The 23,245-nt window shown below is 43.0% G+C and overlaps 1 protein-coding gene across 1 annotated transcript in view; it reads left to right on the top strand.

Annotated features, from left to right (window-relative positions):
• The window catches only part of LOC143283820 (calmodulin-alpha-like), a 183,858-nt gene extending 178,919 nt beyond the window's left edge, over positions 1 to 4,939 (top strand). Inside the window, exon 7 of the mRNA XM_076590241.1 lies at positions 3,268 to 4,939. Coding sequence (XP_076446356.1) covers positions 3,268 to 3,296 — 29 coding nt within the window. The 3' untranslated portion in view covers positions 3,297 to 4,939. The remainder of the gene's footprint in view (positions 1 to 3,267) is intronic.
• The last annotated feature ends 18,306 nt before the right edge of the window (positions 4,940 to 23,245 follow it).

Raw genomic sequence — 23,245 nt, 5'->3', positions numbered from 1 at the left:
AAACGACACCCCCCCCCCCCCGCCCTCTCACCAGCCGTGCGTTTAGAACTATGTATTTTATTCTAGCATCTATCCATATTCATCGGAGGAAATCAATTATTAAATTTCCAAGTATTGCCTGCTTCCCCTGAAGGTTTGAGCGTGTTGAGGAAGACAACATCGATTTTGAACTGTCTCTTCGCTTCTTTTAGTTATCCAACTGCAGGTCTATACTTCTGGAGCGATTTTGTTTGTGGTGGCAAAAAGTTAAGAGAGGTTGGCTTTTTTTTTTTTTTTTTTTTTTTTTTTTTTTTTTTTTTTTTTTACTTTTTTTCATTTCTCTCTATCGCCCCTCTCCCCATCCACACTTCTCTCTGTTCCTCTCTTTATGTCTAAGTTTGAGCTTTTGTTTTTCATTTTGCGATCGAATGCATGGTACTTTGTTTGATACACCTGTTCTTCTTCGATTTTGTGTTGGGTATATATCTCTCTCTCTCTCTCTCTCTCCCTCAATCTCTCTCTCCCTCTCTCTCTCTCTTTTGCCCCTTTCTTCATTCCTCTTACCGTCCCTGTCTGAAAGATTGTTATTCTGTCTGAGAATGTTGTAAATAGTTGTAATATTCTTTTTTTTTTTTTTTTTTTTTGTAATGTTGAGATGAAACAAATGCGACTTGATTGACAATGTGTGTGTGTGTGTGTGTGTGTGTGTGTGTGTGTGTGTGTGTGTGTGTGTGTGTGTGTGTGTGTGTGTGTGTGTGTGTGTGTGTGTGTGTGTGTGTGTGTGTGTGCGTGTGTGTGTGTGTGTGTGTGTGTGTGTGTCTGTGTGTGTGTGTGTCTGTGTGTGTGTGTGTCTGTGTGCATAGAAGTCACGTGGCATTAGCGAGAAAGGGATGGGATGGGGTGGGTGGAGGTAGAAGATTACTTTTCTTTTGTTTTTTGTTCTTTTTAGGGGTTGGAGGTGGGGGGTGAATCTTGCCTTGATGTTTTGCAATTTTATATGGCGGTTATTACTATGATACACATTGTGAGGGAGGCATGTGGTCGATTGACTCTTTATGTGTACTGGTTCGCTTTGCACCACCTCCATCCTTTCAATCCCCACCCCCACACCCCCATCATGCCTCCCCCACCCATTCGTTTCTCACCACATGACACTTGTTGCCCCCACTGTTTTCGCCCCCCGCCCCCCACTCACCACTATGTCTACAATAAAGAAGTGATGGAATTCGTCCATGTGTGTGTGTGTGTGTGTGTGTGTGTGTGTGTGTGTGTGTGTGTGTGTGTGTGTGTGTGTGTGTCTGTGTGTCTGTGTGTCTGTGTGTCTGTGTGTGTGCGTGCGTGATCGTGTGTGTGTGTGTGTGTGTGTGTGTGTGTGTGTGTGTGTGTGTGCGTGCGTGATCGTGTGTGTGTGTGTGTGTGTGTGTGTGTGTGTGTGTGTGTGTGTGTGTGTGTGTGTGTGTGTGTGTGTGTGTGTGTGTGTGTCCGCGTGATCGTGTGTGTGTGTGTGTGTGTGTGTGTGTGTGTGTGTGTGTGTGTGTGTGTGTGCGTATGTGCGTGTGTGTGTGTGTGCGCCATTGTGTGTGTGTGTTTGTGTGTGTATGAATATGTTGCAAGTATGAATACCATTGTTTCATGTATGTCTATAAACATATCCACGTACATGAAACACACACACACACACACACACACACACACACACACACACACACACACACACACACACACACACACACACACACACACACACACACACACTACACACGAACGCAAGCACGCACACACGCATCCACACAAACACCGATCACCCTTCCTCTCACACCTTCTCTCTTCTGTGCGCACGCGCGCGCGCGCGCACACACACACACACACACACACACACACACACACACACACACACACACACACACACACACACACACACATCCTTCACGACCTGAAAATGTCTAGATTATTGGATTCACTTCCTTTCTAACCAAATTCTCCCGGTACAATATGCCTGTAAGTACGATGACGTAGTTTAGCGAGCGACTCATCCGAAATACTAGCACACAGACAGTATTCCCTAGCTAAGGCGCTTACCAGGACGGTTGTTCTACCGCGATTACTTCCTTCTTCACACCAATAACCTGAACACATACAGTGTTTTTGTTTCAATTACTTAAGTCTGAATAGGGCCAATGATTCTTCTTCTTCTTCTTCTGCGTTCATGGGCTGCAACTCTCACGTTCATTCGTATGTACACAAGTGGGCTTTTACGCGTATGACTGTTCTTACGCCGCTATGTTGGCAGCTATACTCCGCTTTCGGGGGTGTGCATGCTGGGTATATTCTAGTTCCATAACCCACCGAACGCTGACATGGATTACAGGATCTTTAACGTGCATATTTGATTTCATGAGTGCGTATACACACGAAGCGGGTTCAGGCATTATATTAGCAGGTCTGCACAAACGTTGACCTGGAAGATGGGAAAAATCTCCACCCTTTACCCACCAGGTGCCGTCACCGAGATTCGAAACCGGGACCCTGAGATTGAGTCCAACGCTTTAACCACTCGGCTATTGCGCCCGTCACGGCCAATGATTCAATGAATCTGCTTGAAAAAAAAAAAAGGGGGGGGGGGGGGGGGGGGGCAGGAACCGGTATAATACGGTTACAAAAATAGATAAATAAAATTAAAACAAAAAACGGCGGGAGGCGTGGTGGATGTGGGTAACTGGAAAAGGGCAGATGAAAACAACCAAAAGAGGTGAATAATAAAGGAAATAAGCTCACAGAAGAAAAAAAAAAGAATATCCGTATTCTCTTGTGTTCTTAAACCTTTCTCATAACGCAGTGCTAGGTATCTATGTGAAATGAGATCGTTCAGAGAAAGAGACAGACACGGACAGACAGACAGACAGATGAACAAGTGGAGAGAGAGAGAGAGAGAGAGAGAGAGAGAGAGAGAGAGAGAGAGAGAAAGAGAGAGAGAGAGAGGGAGACGCTTTGACACATTGATGTCATTGGCCAAGAGGTTCTTATGACATGGGTGAATGCATCAATAAACTTTCAATTCATAACATACCATTACCATAAACGAATGAAATGATGAAAGCAAGAGAGAGAGAGAGACAGAGACAAAGAGACAGACAGACAGAGACAAAGAGAGACAGAGAGAGACAGAAACAGAGACAGAGAGACAAAGAGAGAGAGAGATAAAGAAGGAAGGAGACAGAAGGAAAGGGGTGACAGAAAGGGAATTTAGAACATAATTTCATAAGCTAATTGTTTGTGTCCATGTTGCAGAGTTCGTCACTATGATGACAGCCAAATAAAGGAGTAAAAGGGAGACAGGGCTGTTCCACGAAGACCGCTCGCTGCAGATGGCCCCTGCCCCTACCAACTCGACATCGCTGTCATCATCAATTCTTCCGTGAGTTGACAATAATCCGACTCCCAACTGGGCGCTATGCGTCATGAAACCTCCAAAATCATCGCCATCTGGAAACTTGTGGCCAACTTACTATGATGGTTGTATTGTAATCTTTTTCTTCTTCTTCAGGCCCATAACTAGTCGTTGGGGGAAACCTGAGGACCGCAGACGCAACCTCCCTTCTCCATCTGTCTCTGTCGGTATTGTAATAATTTTATTATCGTTGTGTAAAAGGACATATGCATCGTCTTGTCTTTTTTTGTATTTTGTCTTGTCTTGTTCTATGTATGCGTTCCAGGTGGTGCTGCATTGTGTGTCCTTTATGTTTCGTTTAAATATATGTATTGCTTCTGTAAATGAAAATAAAAAGTGCATGCAAAACTAGTCTTGACATTGAGAAGAACGGGTTTTTGAACAACAGCCCAAAAGAAAATTAGTTGACTAAAATGTAAAATAGAATACTAGAAATTTTCCACCAATGCAGTTGTTTTGCTTTCCCCGCGAAGAAACAATTCTTTTAGGTTACAAAAAATACATGGATCAGGTTATCGTTTCATTTGTCATTTAAAGGATATTGACCCAAATGATATGACCCACGAATGTAAAAGTTTTTTATCACTAGATGAAGACGTCTGTCGTATCAGATTGGGGAAGTGTGGCGTCATCGTCAATCTTTAGTGGAAGATGTCCGACTTTTGAGTGACGTGGGGGATTGGGGGGGTGGGGGGTGGGGGTGGTGGGGGGTAGGGTCGGGGCGTTTGGGGGAGGGGGGAAGGGGTGTAGTTGGCAGCAGAAAGAAAATGATGGAGGCGAGAGTACGAACACGGAAAGCGAGAGAATACAGCTCTTTCGCGGTAATAGGCTACTTTAGTCGACATCAAGGGGTCATGATAGAAGAACCCATTCATCATGTTGTAGCAAAGTTTGACAAGCTGCAGCCAGTTTCCCGCACAATGAAACAATCACTAACCTTCGCCACCCTGACCAGGTTTTAAGTGTACAATAACATTGAGGTGTTTTGACATGATCTAAATTGTGTATTGTAATGTGTTGTGTTGTATTATCATTATTATTATTTTATTTAATTTAATTTATTTTTATTTTACTTTTCTTTTTCTTTCTTCTTTTTTGTCACAACAGATTTCTCTGTGTGAAATTCGGGCTGCTCTCCCCAATGAGAGCGCGTCGCTACACTGAGAGCGCCACCCATTTTTTTTTCCCCTGCCTACATTTAAAATAAAATTGTTTCTCCTATCGAAGTGGATTTTTCTACAGAATTTTGCCAGGGACAACCCTTTTGTTGTCGTGGGTTCTTTAACGTGTGACTGAGATTGTTGAGTCTGAGACATTTGGCGCTGTGGAGAGTATTGCTCATAACCTACATACTTGGCGGTGAAATAGATCAGATTGATGCAGTATCGACAGACAGTTCATAGTTTTAGAAAAGAGGGGTTGTTCGCTTTGTTGGTTGGTTGGTGTCTGTGTTTCTTTTTTCATGTATTTGATCATGTTGATAGGTTCTGGACCCCCCCCTCCCCCACCACGCCCCCCCACGCCCCCCCCCCCACGCCCCCCCACCCCCACCCCCACATAAAAAAAGGACAACACTTAGGAAGGTTTCTTATCAAATTTTGTTGCATGCGTTCAGATTTTTTGCATTCGTACTTTAAATGAGTGGGGAAATCAAGAAAGTGATTGTTTATCACAGTATTTCATATCACAATATTTTGCTGTTTATTATATATTTTGCCGAATCTATCAACACACTGCATGCTTGTAAGCGTCATGGTCATGACCAAGACACATTTATTATTGATGTTGTTTATGGTGTTGATTTTGCAGTTTCTTTTGATACTTATGTGAGATCTTTGTCAGTTATCCTGGCAATAAACGGCTTCTGTAATTCCGTATTTCCTTCGTATATAGAGGTGTGTGTGTGTGTGTGTGTGTGTGTGTGTGTGTGTGTGTGTGTGTGTGTGTGTGTGTGTGTGCGTGCGTGTGTGTGTGTGTGTGTGTGTGTGTGTTTTATGAAGCATCTTTATCTGTATTTCCTTCTCTCTCTCTCTCTCTCTCTCTCTCTCTCTCTCTCTCTCTCTCTCTCTCTCTCTCTCTCTCTCTCTCTCTCTCTCTCTCTCTCTCTCTCTCTCTGTGTTGATCTCTTTTATATGAAACTGTGCATCTTCTGTCCACAGAATAAGGAAAAAAAAACACCACCATTTGTGCTTGCTGATGCACATGATGAGACTGATCGAAATGACGAGACTAACGGTGATGATGATGATGATGATGGTCATAATGATGAGGAGTAGTAAGAGGAATGTCACTGACGAAGCTGACGATGGGCGTGGTGAGACAGGTGATGATAGGGATGATGGAAATCGGTGGCTATGCTGATGATGACGATGCTAATGGTGGAGATTATGAGATTAGTGATGACGATGCTGATCGTGGGATGGTAAGTCTGGTGATTATGCTGATGATGATGATGGGGATGATCAGATTGCTGGCGATGACGATGCTGATGACAGAGATGGTGAGACTGATGTTGACGATGCTAATGACGGATATGATGATACTGGTGACGATGCAGGTGACGGAGCTGGTGGGAAGAATGTATGGCGTTGCTGACAGGCGAGGTACTTAAGGGGAGCTGTCGTGACCTGACAGAACGATACCATTCAGGTAGTGAAACTCACGAGAAACACACTGGTATACTACTATGTTTTACTGAGCAGGAGTCTGCTAACACTGATAAATGTTCTCTCTGTCTCTCTGTCTCTGTCTCTGTCTCTGTCTCTCTCTCTCTCTCTCTCTCTCTCTATTTCGTTTCGTACAGATCTGAGCGATGTTGTGTCTCTCAGTTTGACACTGTGTTATACATGTAAAAATCCGAACGCAGTGAAACCTCCTTGAGCTACTGAAACTGAAACTGAAACTGAATTATACACGTATTGAGTATAACAACATTTATATATATATATATATATATATATATATATATATATATATATATATATATATATATATGTGTGTGTGTGTGTGTGTGTGTGTGTGTGTGTGTGTGTGTGTGTGTGTGTATTTCAGAACAACGGCAGATATGTAAGACGGCCAAATGTTAGTATCTTCACGTTTGAAAATAAAGATTAATTCTGTTCTTCCTTCCTTCCTTCATCCATCCATCCATCCATTCATTCATTCTCTCCCTCTCTCTCTCTCTCTCTCTCTCTCTCTCTCTGACAGCCCAGAAAGAGATATTGGTTGTACGGGCTTGTATTGACAATGCATCAAGGGAGAAAATCAACAAATCTTCTTCACTGTACTCCGATAGAAGTTACGTACCTTGTCTACATTTTGAACCGCCAACATACCTTGTCTACATTGTGAACCGCCAACACTCACCAACAATGCTCACCAGAAAGATGAAAAGACAACAAAAAAAACAACACGAAAACATTAAATGAAAAAGTGTAGAGAAAAAAGTAGAGAAAGAAAGAAAGAAAGGACGGCAATTTAAGCTAACGATTGCCCCACTCAAAATTGCACATAATAATTTCAAATAACAGAAAATAAGTGCAGTCAACTTTGCTTTTAGAGTAAAGTTATTTCATTTTGTTGTTGTTCGTTTTTTGTTGTTTTTTTTTGTTTGTTTTTGTTTGTTTTTTTTTCGGTGTAAATATTAACCATAGCGAGTATCCCTTCCTTCCACACCAAGTGTAGGTCACAAATACCGTGTTTCCTGCTACTTGTTTTGCTCTTGGGTTGTTGAAATTACTGTAGTTGTCATATTTCAACGGGGGTCAAGAACCAAGCTGTTGTTCCCACAAGTACGAGATCAATATGTATGATATTAGTTACTTCCAGCTTTAACCGTTCCAGAAAACAAATCAGGATCACACGTTAAAAAACAAACAAACAAAAAACCATGCAATATTGTAATTTCCATGGATATCGCGCTCTAATTCATGAACTTTTAATTCAGTATTGTTATCAAATTCCTGTTATCCATAGATATTTGATTTACATGTATATGTTTGACGATAGTCAGTCGTGTTCGAACATCAGAACAGCAGAGGAGGTAACTGCTGTCCCGTATGCATGGGCTAGAATTTGATTACAGTGGAGAATGACTTGCCCAAGTTACGTCCCCACTCTCTCGGCCAAGAGGGTTTTATGACAGTCGGCGTTGGTATGGTTCCCAAAGGCCAACTAGCCCCCAAGGCTGCAGCACTAAGAGCCAGTTCATTTTTTTTTCTCTCTTTTTTTTTCTTCTTCTTTATTTCCCCCCTTACTTTCATTCTGTTTCTTCTTTCTTCTTTTTTTTTTAAACATTTTTTTTAATTCCATTAGGTTGACATTTTACAACAACAACAGCATCTTAATGGACATTTATAAAGAAGAAAAAACAAACAAAGAACAAAAAACAAACAAAAAAAAAACCCAACAACAAACAAACAAACAAACACCATAAATACTTTGATAGAAACAGCCAAGCAGCTGGATTATACACTGGTTGGTTATCATCATGGAGTATTATCATTCATTTCTTAAGATCTTACACAAGCTGTCAAGGAACACAAACTGTCAAGTATCTTAGAACACGTTTGCAGAAAGTGAACACCTCAATCATTTCTTATGAATATCAATAAAAAGAAAATAAATATGGGTGGTTAATTTTCGTTAATCATGAACAGGTTACTAATCATTTGTGATCAATAATTTGTAAGGCAGCCATCTGGTAGAGAAAATGGCATGGTTAAAGTTAATATATGCATTATATTCTTCAATTCTATATCGAATTTTTAATTTGTTAAAAAAAAACTGATATTTGTGAAAAGCTGTCTTCAATTTTACATAAATATAAGTAATACTTTGCAAACAATATTATAAAACACAAAACAGCATCAGTTGCTATTGTCACATCATGTCCAAATAGCACAAGTGATTCTGTTAACTTTAAATTTCCTGCGTTTACACATCTGTCTTTTATCAAGTCCGTTAAAGCGTTCCAAAACATTTGCACATAATTACATTTCCAAAAAGCATGATCAATACTGTCTTTGTGTTCCTACAAAAACTACAGTTGTTATTATCCGTAACACCAATTTCTTTTAAAACAATTTTTGTACATAAACATCGGTGTATTATTTTCAGCTGAAACCATTTCAGCTTTACATCAACTATCTTGTGTGCATGCATAAAACAAGATTTCCAGTTATGATGCATTAAGCTTTAAGTCCCATTTCTCACAACATTTTGGTTTCATATCATTTTCAATCAACACATCATAATATGGTCTTGAGCCTTTAGAAACAGAAAACAAGTGTTTGAAGCAGAGAGAAGTATTTGTGTGTCTGTTGCTATCCACATGAATATTATGCTTTTTAACTAATTCGTTTATTGTTGATTTATATCCAGCATAAGTAAGGAAATCAATGTGCAAATCATATTTTTCTTCGAAGCGTACATATGAAAAAACTTTACCATCATCATCAAAAAACTGTGCAAGACAATACACATCATGATTACTGAGCAGTCTGGATATAATACACCTTTTACCAATTTGAACACGATTATTATAACACAATGGCTCTGCAAGCAGTTCCGCTGAGTTTTTTGGTTCACATTTATAAAAGAAAATCTTATAACTTTCAAACACATTTGTCCAGAACTGGTTATATTTGGCAAAATTTAAGATAAACTCCGGACCATATTTATCAATAGCTGGCCATTGGGGGAAGTTACACAAGTTCAAATTTGCCTCCTAGTTTGAGAATCATTGTCCTTCACAAAAGACTAAACCGTAAATGATTTCCCATTGCAAAGGAGAAACCATTGATAATACTTTACTGTTGGACCAACTGTAAACATGTCAATTTGCGATATAAGCTGTGTTGGGCATATATATATATATATATATATATATATATATATATATATATGTGTGTGTGTGTGTGTGTGTGTGTGTGTGTGTGTGTGTGTGTGTGTGTTTCCTCATTTAGATGTAACCATCTTACTAGTTTCGTGGTTTATTGAGTATCCTGTTCGCGGGGGATGTAACTTTTTTTTTCCATTTGCAAAGAACAACCTATCTTCTAATGCCATAATTTCAGTACCTGAAAACTCAGGAACAATAGTGCAATGCTTGCATTTTAAACATAATTATGCATACATTCCCTGTCAGTAAGATTATTTGAGATATTTGAGGAATGAAAAGAAACTACACTACATTCTGGAACCGTCTTAAGTACAATTACATAATCAATACTGCATCGTCAACCCACAATAGGGTGAACGGAAAAACAAAACTATCAAAACAAAATTTAAGAAGCATGTATTAGAAAAGCACACATACGTTACATATTTCAACAATCAAAAATCAATTAACATGATTCTGTCTTCCCTGTAGACCAGAGACAAAAACTGTGCGAAAACAGTATGCGTACATAAAAACCTGCACCAGTGACAACACAAAATATGTATTCCGTTTCAAACATTAAAGAAAAAACAACAACAATGCGTCGCTACTGGGAGATGTGCAACTTATTTGTGAGTCATATACACTTAAGACTGATAAAACGATTAAAAAAAAATTCATATTATGAGGAAGAAGAAAAATATGAAGAAGAACAGCAAACACACCATCCCGCACTGCCTTCGTTTTTACTTTTCTCACTTGACAATATAAAAGGAGTGGTGAGGCATCTAATCCAGAACGACTTCCCTCCTCCATTTCCAACACATCGTCAGACGGAGAAGTGTCAGTAGGTATACACGTTAATCCAGACTTACCCCATCCCTTAATTTGTATTGTATTGCGTTGTAGTGCATTATATTGTATTGCACTTTTTTTTTTGTTGGTCACAACGGATTTCTCTGTGTGAAATTCGGGCTGCTCTCCCCAGGTAGAGCGCGTCGCTACACTTAGAGCGCCACCATTTTCGTTTGTATTTTTTCCTGCCTGCAGGTGTTTTTTTGTTGTTGTTGTTTTTTTTTGTTTTTGTTTGTTTGTTTTTTGTTTTCTTTTCTTTTTTCTATGTTTTCTATGGAAGTGGATTTTTCTACATAATTTGCCAGGGACAACAGTTTTGTTGCCGTGGTTTCTTTTACGTGCGCTAAGTGCATGCTGCACACGGGACCTCGGTTTATCGTCTCATCCGAATGACTAGTGTCCAGACCACCAGTCAAGGTCTAATAGAGGGGGAGAAAATATTGGCGACCTGCCGGTGTGATTCGACCCAGTGCGCTCAGATTCCCTCCCTCCCTACGCGGAAAGCGTTACATCTAGGTCATCATCTCGCTCTCTACGATCGGCTTCGGATCCACCACGTTTACACATACACAGATTCAAACACTCCACTGTTGGACGCCGCTCTTTCTCTGTCTTTGGACCTTGCATTTGGAATGAACTTCCTCTTTCGCTTCGTTAGGCCTCCGCACTCAGCTCTTTCAAGTCTGGCCTTAAAACCCACCTCTTCACAAGATAACCTCTCTCCCCTGCCTCTTCTTCGCCTTCAGTTTGTTCAGTTTCTGAGTTATGCATGCGTGTGAATGACTGGTGTGAAGGCGTCTTTACCCGAAATTGGCCTCAGGGTAAATTGAGGCTAGTCCAGCTCGACCCCCATGTCGAGTGGTAATGCAATTGTGAGTTCAGACTATTCCAGGACGTCTTCTTTCCTCCATTTCCAACACATCGTGAGGCGCAGAAGTGTCAGTTGGTATACACGTTAATCCAGGCTTACCCCATCCCTTAATTTCGCCATGCTGTAGCTGGGAAAATGTTCAGTGCAGGACGGCCACAATAACCGAGTGGTTAAAGTGTTGGACTTTCAATCTGAGGATTCCGAGTTCGAATCTCGGTAACGGCACCTGGTGGGTAAAGGGTGGAGATTTTTCCGATGTGTCAACATTATCTGCAGACCTGCTTGTGCCTGAACCCCCTTCGTGTGTATACGCAAGCAGAAGATCAAATACGCACGTTAAAAGATCCTGTTATCCATGTCAACGTTCTGTGGGTTATGGAAAACAAGAACATACCCAGCATACACACGCCCGAAAACGGAGTGTGGCTGCCTGCATGGCGAGGTAAAAACGGTCATACACGTTAAAGCCCACTCGTGCACATGCGAGTGAACGTGGGGATTGCAGCCCACGAACGAAGAAGAAGAAGGAGAAGAAGAAGAAGAATCGCTATAGTTTGAAACGGTGTGCTAAACTGGTTGTCCCTATAGATTTTGTTAATTTCCTTCAACAAAACAATTACTGTGTTGGTCCAAGAGATAGATTAATTCTTTAGGGCAAAGCTGAGAAAGCCATCCGAAACCTAAAAGGAATGACGTCACCAAGTTTATGAGTCCAGAACGACTCTCCAGTGACCCCCTTCCGGATTCCATCGAAAGGAGTCAGGATCGGCCCGAAAGGATTGCACGAGGAACAGTTCTCTCCCTTGAACCACCACCCGCCCCCATGTTGATTTGCGCAGTGTACCGTAGCGCTATCATCGTTATCCACGTCATAGGTGCTAAATTTAGCTCCCTGCAGCTCGGAAAGACAATCACCCAGACCCATATCTTTATCCATCGTTAAGGAAAAAGTGTAGCCGCTGGATTCGTTATGCAAGACAAAGTCCTCATACATCTGATAGTATTCGGTGGAGGATGGCATCTTGGCAACGATCCTCAGCAGGTATCGTCGGTTGTTGGTCAGCAGGTGGATCCTGTCCAGCCCCATCCAGTAGGTCTTGGACAGGGGATCACCGAAGCCTTGCTTGTAGTCCTGCCAGGTGAGGTTGAAGCTGGCTGTCATGTCCATGCGTCTGGCGACCCGGGTTTTCAGCACCCCCGTGTCTGTGTAATCACAGACTATGGGGAAGGGGAGATGCGCACCAGAAGGTTTCACATAGCAGATGACTTGGCCAGCTGTCGTGATCAGATTTTTCTCCAGGCAGTCCCCACAGTCTGGAATCACACACACACACACACACACACACACACACACACACACACACACACACACACACACACACACACACACACAATACAATCCATATCAATCACGTAGATTGTCATGATGCGAATATTAACAATGTCAACAGCAACACCAACAGCTGAAGCAGATACTGTAACACACAGACACAGACACACAGACACACCCGCACACACACGTACGCACGCACACAAACACAAAGACACAAATACATACATGGACACACAGACGCATGCACGATTTTAAAATATGTCATAACAAAAATGCAGATGTCTGACCCACACATAAATAAACCTGCTTACACCTAAAATCTTAGAACAAACGTAGAATAAGCTCATGACGAACTCAAACAATGATATCGCAAGTAAACAATCAAGAGTGCGCACGTGTGTGTGTGTGTGTGTGTGTGTGTGTGTGTGTGTGTGTGTGTGTGTGTGTGTGTGTGTCTGTGTGTGTGTGTGTGTGTGTGTGTGTGTGTGTGTGTGAGTGTGTGTGTGTGTGTGTGTGTGTGTGTGTGTGTGTGTGTGTGTGTGTGTGTGTGTGTGTGTGTGTGTGTGTGTGTGTGTGTGTGTGCGCGCGCACGCGCGTGTTTGTGTTGAGATAATCAGATAAACACATACACACACAAACCTACCTGCAACTGTGATTTCACATCTGTTGCCATAGAAACCAACTGGACAGATGCAAGATTGACCATCGGCGCTGGGACTGCCCCCGTGCTCACAGACGTTCTCCTGGAATGCGCTTGAGAACATTATGTATGCATGCGATTGTCACAGACGTTTTCCTGAACCGTTTCCAGGCCATAAGTGCATTTGTATTTGTATTTCTTTTTATCACAACATATTTCTCTGTGTGAAATTCGGGCTGCTCTCTCCAGGGAGAGCGAGTCGCTATACTACAGCGCCACGCATTTTAAATTTATTTTTCCTGCGTGCAGTTTTATTTGTTTTTCCTGTCGAAGTGTATTTTTCTACAGAATTTTGCCAGGAACAACCCTTTCGTTGCCGTGCATTCTTTTACGTGCGCTAAGTGCATGCTGCACACGGGACCTCGGTTTATCGTCTCATCCGAATGTCTAGCGTCCAGACCACTTTTCAAGGTCTTGTGGAGGGGGAGAAAATATCGGCGGCTGAACAATGATTTGAACCAGCGCGCTCAGATTCTCTCGCTTCCTAGGCGGACGCGTTACCTCTAGGCCATCACTCCACATAGTGTGTGCGTATGACAGAGACAGAGACAGAGACAGTGAGATAATACAGAATACACTATACCTCATTGTTTCATCAAGAGAAATACGCGACAGAGAGAGACAGAAAAAAAGTAAGATGGTTGGATGGCCGGATGGTGTTTTCGTTGTTTGTTCTTTGCTCCTCATGACAGGTTGTCAAAAAATAAAAGTACTAAAAAACACATTTTTTAATCCACAGACAAGCCACCATGCTTTTTTAAGTGACAAACACTCACATAGTTAATACATGATACACATCATAATATATGCTTGGTTTCCTGCACGCAGTAAAACCCGTTATTCGTAAGTAGGACATGCTTTGGAAATAACTCTAAGATTAAAGAATGGATTAACGATATATACAGATAAAATGGCATATTTTCTAATGGTTTAGGTGTGTGCAGATTCCTTATAATCAACCACATTCTGAAATTACCTGGGATCTCACAAAATCACTGTGTTACGTATTGTACTTAAATTGAAGTCTGCGAAACAGAATAGGATATGACAAAGTGCATTTCAGGTTTTTTCTTCTCTGGCAAAGCTGACAAAATAAATTAAGTTCGTTGTATATTCTGCACTCATACCAAGTCTATATCGTGTGATCGTATACTTTAAATGTCAATCTAGATTCACCGGTAAACACCTTTTAACATTTGGTAAAGTAAAAAAGGAAGTTATATAAACATTGAATCTGCTGTTAACTTGCAAATCCCATTCTGGTGATCTACACAGAATCAGCCTTTCTTTGAAAACCCGAAGAAACTCATCAGTCCCTTCTACACCTTGATGAAGCCATACACAACCAAAATCAAAACACGTGCAACTGACTACGCATATACATGCATAGCACACACACACACACACACACACACACACACACACACACACACACACACACACACACACACACACACACACAAAGCCATAGACCTACAGATCACGAGAAACGGGGACAGATACACAGGAAGGTATAAGCCGAGAAATAGCCATTCCGTTACAATCTGCACCAGACGCAGAGGATACGAATGGAGGTTCACACCAAAACCACAAGAACTATCCCTCACCTTTTGATAGTACTTGCAGTGTTCACACTCTGACACGGTGTTGGTGCAGTTCTCACTGGCCGTGCTGTTGCTCAGATGACACAGGTTGCTGTCCACATCAAAGACTACAGACTCACAGGGCGTGTCGGGCCGACAGAGGGACGCACACTCCAGCACACTACGGCTGGACACACTCTGGTAACGGTGGGCCCCAGAAATGACCTGGCCTGGACAACGAGTGACTTTCACCAGTCGCCTGTATTGGAGAGGACTTACCGCTAGTGACTGACCAATGGCACAGAGTGTAATCACCATCAGTGTTACGAAAACAGCTGACAGTGGTGATTTCAAGTAACGTGCCGCCATGGTGTGGTTCTGAAACAGAGGACAAATGTTTCAAAACGTAGTCCCTAAATGACAAAGGACTGAGACGTAGTTATTCCTGCACATAGCATACTTTCTACGTACGTATTTTTCAACGCGTCTATGCTTTCCTGTGAATGAAAAGACATAGATACGGATTGAGGCAACCGAATGGGTTAAATGACCAAAACATTGTCATTGCTGCATATTCTTAACGTGTTAATGCTTTCCCGTGACACGTATATTAGGGACTGAGGCTACCGAATGGATTAAACGACAAAACCGCAGTTACTGCTGCATATTTCTAACGTGTTTATGCTTCTAAGTAAATGAAAAGATGAAAATAACGCTGAAGGTTATGGATACCAAAAATTGTTCATCCGCTCATTTCAGCAGGAACGAAAACCCTTTACGTAACCAATTTTGTCTGCAGCTTCCCATTCCGTCCTTTCTGTTTGATATTCTGAACTCGCATTACTGCTAAACGCGAAACTTGGTTTCTGCTGGTCTCTCTCTCTCGCGCGCGCTTTGACGCTCCTCTGATTCTTGCAGCACAAACAAAGCTACAATTTGATTGCTATGCTCTGCGGTGACATGCTAGATTTTGTTCCCCCGTGAAGTCGGCGTAGGATACATTTTTGTGGTGAAAAAAAAAAAAAAACCTTAAAACTTCTGCTCTGAAGAAAAGGCAATCAAGCATAGTCTCACCAATATCACAACGCCCCCATCCTCTCAACTGCAAGATCTTGGGCAATAAAATAAATACATTTATTTATTTATTTATTTTAGTGGTAGTAATAGTAGTAGTAGTAGTAGCAGCAGCAGCAGCAGCAGCAGTAACAACAAATAAATAAACAATAGATGCATTACCAACAAGGCACGTATAATGATGATGATGATGATGATGATGATGATGATGATGATATAGCGATGATGATGATGATGATGATGATGATGATGATGATGATGATAATAATATATTAACAGCAATAATAATGATAATGATAGTGATAATGATGATGATGATGATGATAACAATAATAATAAATTAATAGTGATGATGATGATGATGTTGATAGTAATGAGTAGTAATGTGAAAATTGTGAAATTAGACAGGGCTGTCAGATTTCGTCATTAGTATTAATTGTACATGTATATATGTGTACATGAAATTTTCGCAGAGATCAGGTGATTAGAATGTGGACTGGGGTAGAAATCACGGTGCAGTCAGTACCTGGACTGAGGTAAAAATTGTGGAGTAATCATGATCTGAGCAGGTTAAGACCTTGAAAAGCAATAAGGATCTAGGCTCAGGTACATGGTATGCAACACTCAGAATCTGGGATGATGTCTACCCTAAGCCAAGATCCTGACTGCTCCCTCTTTTGCCAACTATAACGTTGTCATCCACACAACTGATACTGTCGAGTCCATCCAAAGCCTGTGTCTGTTCTTTCTTGAAGATCTCTGCTCACAGATAATTCGTAGGGTAAACGTGTCCATCATTATTATCCTAAAGTAATGATCAATGTCGTCAGAAAACCAAACTCTTTATCCCCCCCACCCACGCACACAAAACCAACTAATTATTAGTCATTAAAAAATAATGATAATAATGACTGGCATGTATTAAACACACTCGACCCCTTTGCACATTTACGAAACGTCTGTAATCAATGTCTTGTAAGACAACCACTTTGCTTTACAGACTTGGATGTTAGATTGCAAGCTATGCTTAGGACTTCTTACATCCAGTAGTGTTTCTTCCAGGGGATTCATAGACTTGCCAGGGTATTTGACAGCAAATCTGGGGTGTTCTGGGTTGGCAGATCATCCACTTGATTGCTGGTTGGTCCATGTGGTTTTGTGATCAATGAAAGCTTTGATGACGAATCACAAAGCAGGTGTGTTTCCAGTACTATTGTTGCTGAAAAAAACAAAAAAACAACCAATAATGGGTGTCTCTTTTATTCCAGGTAGCACCGCGTCGGTTCCATTAGACTTAAAACAATGCACGAATGATTTTCTCCCGTCTTTGTCCCCCGCTATTGCTGGCAGTTGATTTGAATTTAGGATGGACTTGGCGTTTCAAAAGATCAGAATAATGATACAGCCACGAATGCAATCACAGGGCACTAAACAGTCCAATGATTACTCACCTAAAACTCTTTTTGTTCTCTCTCTGCAATGGCCAAACCTTAGAAACGAATTGCATTTTTGTCATAGTAGTAGTAGTAGTAGTAGTAGTAGTAGTAGGCCTCCTTCGGTCATGGCTGACCATGGATAGAGTATATCCGACCTAATGTCTATATTGGGCTGTCTGCTTGGACCAGGCAGCTTCGTCTGTGACTGTAGAGACCGATACGAGAGAGACAGTCTCTGTCGCAGCGATCACATGTGTAAGCTGATGCTGGTCTGTCGGCTGCTGTCCCTTTTCTGCGAGCTCGCTTTTCTGCTGCAGCAGCTGACAGTTTGTCCTCACCAATCCGTAGTTGATTCTTGAGAGTGCTTCTCCATTTGTTGCAGTCATCTGCAAGATCCTCCCAGGACTCAGTGTTGATCTCAAGTGCCTTCATGTCACGTTTGCAAACGTCTTTGTATCTCAGTTGTGAGCGGCCGATGCTTCTCTGCCCCGTGGCGAGCTCTCCATAAAGGATGTCTTTTGGGATGCGACCATCTTCCATGCGGCAAACGTGGCCCAGCCAGCGCAGCCGACGCTGTTTCAGCATAGTGTACATGGTCGGGAGGCCTGCGCGAGTCAGGACTTCGGTGTTTCTCACCTTGTCTTGCCAGGAGATGCCGAGTATGTGCCGTAGGCTTCTCAGGTGGAAGGTGTTGAGCCTTTTCTCCTGACGAGCATGTGCCGTCCACGCCTCACTGCCATACAGCAAGGTGCTGAGGACGCAGGCGTTGTATACAGCCATCCTTGTCTTCGTGGTCAGCTTGGGATTTGTCCACACTCTTTGTGTGGGGCGGGCTAGCGCTGTGGCTGCCTTCCCGATCCTCTTGTCGATCTCGGTGTCAAGGGAGAGGTTGTTGGTGATGGTGGACCCAAGGTAAGTGAATTGATGGATGGCTTCAAGCTCGTAGTCATCAATGGTGATGGCTGGTGGAGATGGCGTGTCTTGGCCTAGGACATTTGTCTTCTTGAGACTGATGGTCAGACCGAAATCTTTGCAGGCCTTGGAGAAGCGGTCCATTAGTGACTGCAAGTTCCGCTGGGTGTGGGTCACAACTGCGGCATCGTCAGCAAAGAGCATGTCTCTGATGACGGCTTCGCGGACTTTTGTCCTTGCTCTGAGGCGGGCGAGATTGAAGAGCCTGCCATCTGATCTGGTCTGCAGGTAGATCCCTTCTTGTGCTGTGCTGAACGCATGTCTCAGGAGAAGAGCAAAGAAGATTCCAAATACGGTGGGGGCGAGGACACAGCCTTATTTGACACCGCTGCGTACGTCAAAGGGCTTGGAGAGGTTACCATTAAACTGCACCGTCCCTTTCATGTTGGAGTGGAAGGACTCAATCAAGCTATGCAGTTTGGGGGGCAGCCGATCTTTCGAAGAGCCCGGAAAAGGCCATCTCTGCTGACTAGGTCAAAGGCCTTGGTGAGGTCAATGAATGCGACATACAGGGGCATCCTCTGCTCTCTGCACTTCTCCTGGATTTGGCGAAGGGAGAAGATCATGTCTACCGTAGATCTCTCTGCTCGGAAACCTCACTGTGATTCCGGGTAAACGCGTTCGGCCAGTTTCTGCAGGCGAATTAGGAGGACCCGAGCGTAGACTTTGCCTACAATGCTGAGAAGTGAGATGCCTCTGTAGTTGTTGCAGTCGTTCCTTTCACCCTTGTTTTTGTAGAGGGTGATAATCTTGGCGTCCCTCATGTCCTGCGGTACAGCTCCCTCATTCCAGCACTGACAGAGGACTGTGTGCAGAGGATGCAGAAGAGTAGTCTTGCAGTTTTTAATGAGGTTTGGGGGAATTCCGTCACTGCCAGGTGCCTTGCCTGATGTCAGGCTGTTAATGGCCTTGCTGAGTTCGTCCTCAGTTGGCTCTGCGTCATGTTCTTCCATGACCGACGTGCACTTGATGGCATCGAGGGCTGAGTTGGACACCATGTTTTCTGTGGAGTAAAGTTCGGAGTAGTGATCTGCCCATCTCACCATCTGCTGGCTTGGATCCTTGATTACTTCCCCAGTGGAGGATTTGAGGGGGGCAGTATTGCACTGTGTTGGTCCCAGTGCCTTCTTGATGCCATCATACATCCCTCAGATGTTGCCTCTTTCAGCAGCATTCTGTATCTCTTCGCTGAACTCTGTCCAGTACTTATTTTGCACATCGCCTGGCGCTAAACTGAACCTTACTCCTTGCGGCCCTGAGGATTTGCAGGTTCTTCTCACTGGGTGACCGTTTGTACTCGGTGAGTGCAGCGCGCTTGGCCTTAATACTGGGAGTCATCTCTGATGATTTGGCCTCAAACCAGTCGTGGGACTTCGCGGTTTTCTTCCCAAAGGTCAATAGCAATGCGGTGCATGGTGTCTCGTAGCGTTTCCCATCTTTCTGTGGCAGAGTCTCTGGGCTGCAATGCATCGAATTATCTCTCAAAGGCCTCTGCGAACTGTTCTACAAGGTCTGGCTGAGACATCTTGCTGACGTCAATGCGAGAGTTCCTTTGTTTCTTTGAGCAGTGGAACTTCTTTGGTTGCAGTCTGATCTTGCAGCATACCAGAGAGTGGTCCGTGTCGCAGTCTGCGCTGTGGTAAGAGCGAGTGTGGGGAAGGTTTTTGATAGCAGCTCGTCTTACTAGGATCAGATCCAGTTGGTGCCAATGTTTTGAGCGCGGGTGCCTCCAGGAGACTTTGTGTTGGGGCTTCGTCTTGAAGAAGGAGTTGGCGATGCACAGTTCATGGCAGGTACAAAATTCAAGTAGTCGCTGTCCATTCTCATTCATTTTCCCCACTCCAAAGGAACCGAGACAGGAGGGCCACGAATCGTTGTCTGCACCTACTCTGGCATTGAAGTCGCCCAGGAGAACAAGTTGTTCTGTCCTGGGGATGTTCCTTATGGTTGATGCGAGATTTTCGTAGAACTCATCCTTGGCGTCTGGAGATGCGGACAGTGTTGGAGCATATACGCTGACGAGAGTGACATAGCCTTCGGAGGTGTTGAGGCGGATAATCAATAGTCGTTCTGAACCGCCGCTGCCTGGTTCGATCATGTTCAGCAGGCTGTTCCTGACTGCAAAGCCTACTCCGTACTCTCTTGGGGCATCAGAACTCTTTCCTGGCCAGAAGAAGGTGTAGCCCCCCTCCTTTAGTGTTCCTGAGTCAGCCAGCCATGTTTCCTGCAGAGTGGCAATGTCCACATTTAGTCTCTTCAGCTCGCTGTTTATGACGGCCGTCTTTCTGGCATCGCTGATGTCTTGTAGATCTTGGGAGAGTCCAGGCATCATTGTCCGGACATTCCGACAGGTCAGTTTTATTGTTGATCCTTTTCTTGAAGTTTTCTTTTTGCCTGGTGCGGAAATTAACGACCTGCTTGTCGGATATTCTCCTAATCTTCATACACCCATAGATGAAGGCAGGCCGTGGCGGGACAGCACCTAACTGGCTGGGGGCTGCCCAGCTTGAGCGGGCGGTTGCTGTCCAGTGGGACGCGAGGGTCCCTCCCATCGTCAGAAGCAACCCCTGGCGTCGGCTCTACGCCAATTGAGCACTAACTTATAGCCGGTAACTGTTGCTTCACGTGTTGTTCCAATGCTAGTGCCAGTAGCGAAGCTGAAGTGTCCTCTCCAGTTTTAACGTGCAAGGTGTTTGTGGATGGATGGACGGATATAAGCCTGGGCAATGTAATATGGAAGACAGGCTGTTGCCCATGCAGCTTGTCCCCCCCTCTCCACCTCGCTGACAGATCCAAAGGAACGGCAAGGCTGTTACATTTTGGTGCCAACGCGGCCGCAGGAGCTGCCGGAAAGTGACAAAGTTTGCCATCCAACCGCCTTAGGGGCCCCACACCGGATTTTCTGTCAGGATTTACTCCCTTAGCTAGGTGGCCGCAGGTAGCTCTCCAGAGCTGGCGCCCTTTGATGGGTCATTTAATTCCACCAGGGTGTCTAGCCACCGTCCTCACCATCCTCCTGAGAGGACTGGTGGGGGTGCTGGTTTAGTCGCCAGCATTTCGACCCTGTGACAGGTAGTACTGGGATCCAGGTTGTCACAAGTGTTTAAAAAAAAGACATTTTTACAAACTGAACACCGTAATCCCCCCCCCCCCCCCACACACACACACCCTCCACCCACTCGATTTTTTCCCTACCCTCGTCTAACATCACTTACAGTGAAAAAACGTAAAACTAAAGAACGAACGAACGAACAAACAAACAAAAAATATATTACTGGCTAGATTTTTGGTTGACAACAGCAGCAGCAACAACAACAAATCCGGGTTGGCTAGGTGTTGCTTTGTTTTTGAATGGAATGATCCAAGTTAGTGGTGGCTGACATTTTATTTTGATTATGAATCCAGTTTAATAACGCGCTCATTGCTGCAAACCAGAGAGATGCTTGCCCTTGTTTTTATGAGTAGTTTCCCCTTGGTGTTTGATCATCCTGGTCCCTCGCCGTCAGTGATGTCCCTTCATCACTATCATTATCATCATCATCATCATTATCATCATCATCATCATCATCATCTCTCTCTCTCTCTCTCTCTCTCTCTCTCTCTCTCTCTCTCTCTCTCTCTCTCTCTCTCTCTCTCTCTTTTCAAGCAACAATATTTCAAATTTCAGTTACTGAAGAAAGACTTTTCGAGGTCTGAGTTCTGTGTGCCGTTCCTTTTGTGAATGTTTTGGCTGTCACCGTTTTCTATTCTTTCTTTTTTTTTACGTTGATTTTTTTTTCTTTTTTGTATATAAGAATCGGATGCGAATAAGCACATTGTGTTTATCTTTACACCTATTGATAAAATCTCGTTCGCTCGTTCGTTCGTTCTCTCTCTGTCTCTGTCCCTAAGTCTGTGTGTGTGTGTGTGTGTGTGTGTGTGTGTGTGTGTGTGTGTGTGTGTGTGTGTGTGTGTGTGTGTGTGAAAACAATTATAAGGATGGAGTACTTGGCAACCATCTCCATAAAGTGCATTTAAACCAACAAATAAGCGAAGAAGTCTGTCAGAATACTCAAAGCTTTTTTTTTTTCTTTTTTTCTTTTTTAATCTCTTTTATCCGTCTCCATTTCTGTGGACTGAAAATAATTGTTCAACATAAGTAACAATGAATGCTGCATTAATTCAGCATTTCTTTGAACTTTTTCAACACAGGCAGTTCATGTGGAAAGCTGCATTAAGATACATATGCTCTCGAAAATCATAAAAAAGAAATGTTAAAATTCACAGAAATACACTCAATAAAACTCATACAGGTTTTACACCGAGACGTTTCATCAAATAAAGAACTAAGATATAAATACTTTTTACACAGGTGTAGACTGAATTCTGTTTTCAGCGCAGGCTGAACCAGTGGTGTGCATAAGTAGCGGAGACATTTTACTCAGTCTTACCACTGTTCAGCCTCATCTCCTCAGAAAATCGCCGTGCATGGTTGTCAGCCATGGCTGGTTAATGATAATTTATGTGGTTTTGGTGAGAGTGTATTATTCCCCAATACCCTCTGTTACCCCCCACGCCCACCCCCACGCTTTTTCGCTCACAGTCTCATGATTTTCTTGACGTGTGTAATAATAATGATAATAATAATATAGTATTTATATAGCGCTGAATCTTGTGCAGAGAAAAATTAAAGCGCTTTTGCACCAGTCATTCACACGCATGCATAACTCTAAAACTGAAGAAACTGAAGACAAGGAAAAGGCAGGGAACAGAGGCTATTTTAGGAAGAGGTGAGTTTTAAGGCCAGGCTTGAAAGAGAGCTGAGCGTGGAGACTTGACGAAGCGAAAGAGGAAGTTGGGCGCCCATCAGGTTTTACCCCTCACGTTACGAAAAATCGTGGGATTACGAGAAAGTGTAGTAATACATCCCTGCCTTGCTTTTTCTAAACTGTGAGAAAGTGTTATTTTTTTTTTAAATCACCTTTCTCTTCGGGTTCAGTTTGTCTTTTTTTTTTCTTTTTTTTTTTGTGACAAAAAATATCAGACTAAAGAAAAATCAAGTAAATGTAGGAAAAAGAAGAGAGGAAATGGGGTGCGACGACAACGACGATAATATCAATGATGACGTTGTTAG

Source organism: Babylonia areolata, chromosome 1 (genome assembly GCF_041734735.1).
Source record: "Babylonia areolata isolate BAREFJ2019XMU chromosome 1, ASM4173473v1, whole genome shotgun sequence".
NCBI lineage: Eukaryota > Metazoa > Mollusca > Gastropoda > Neogastropoda > Buccinidae > Babylonia > Babylonia areolata.
This window is presented reverse-complemented; position numbering and strand designations above follow the sequence as displayed.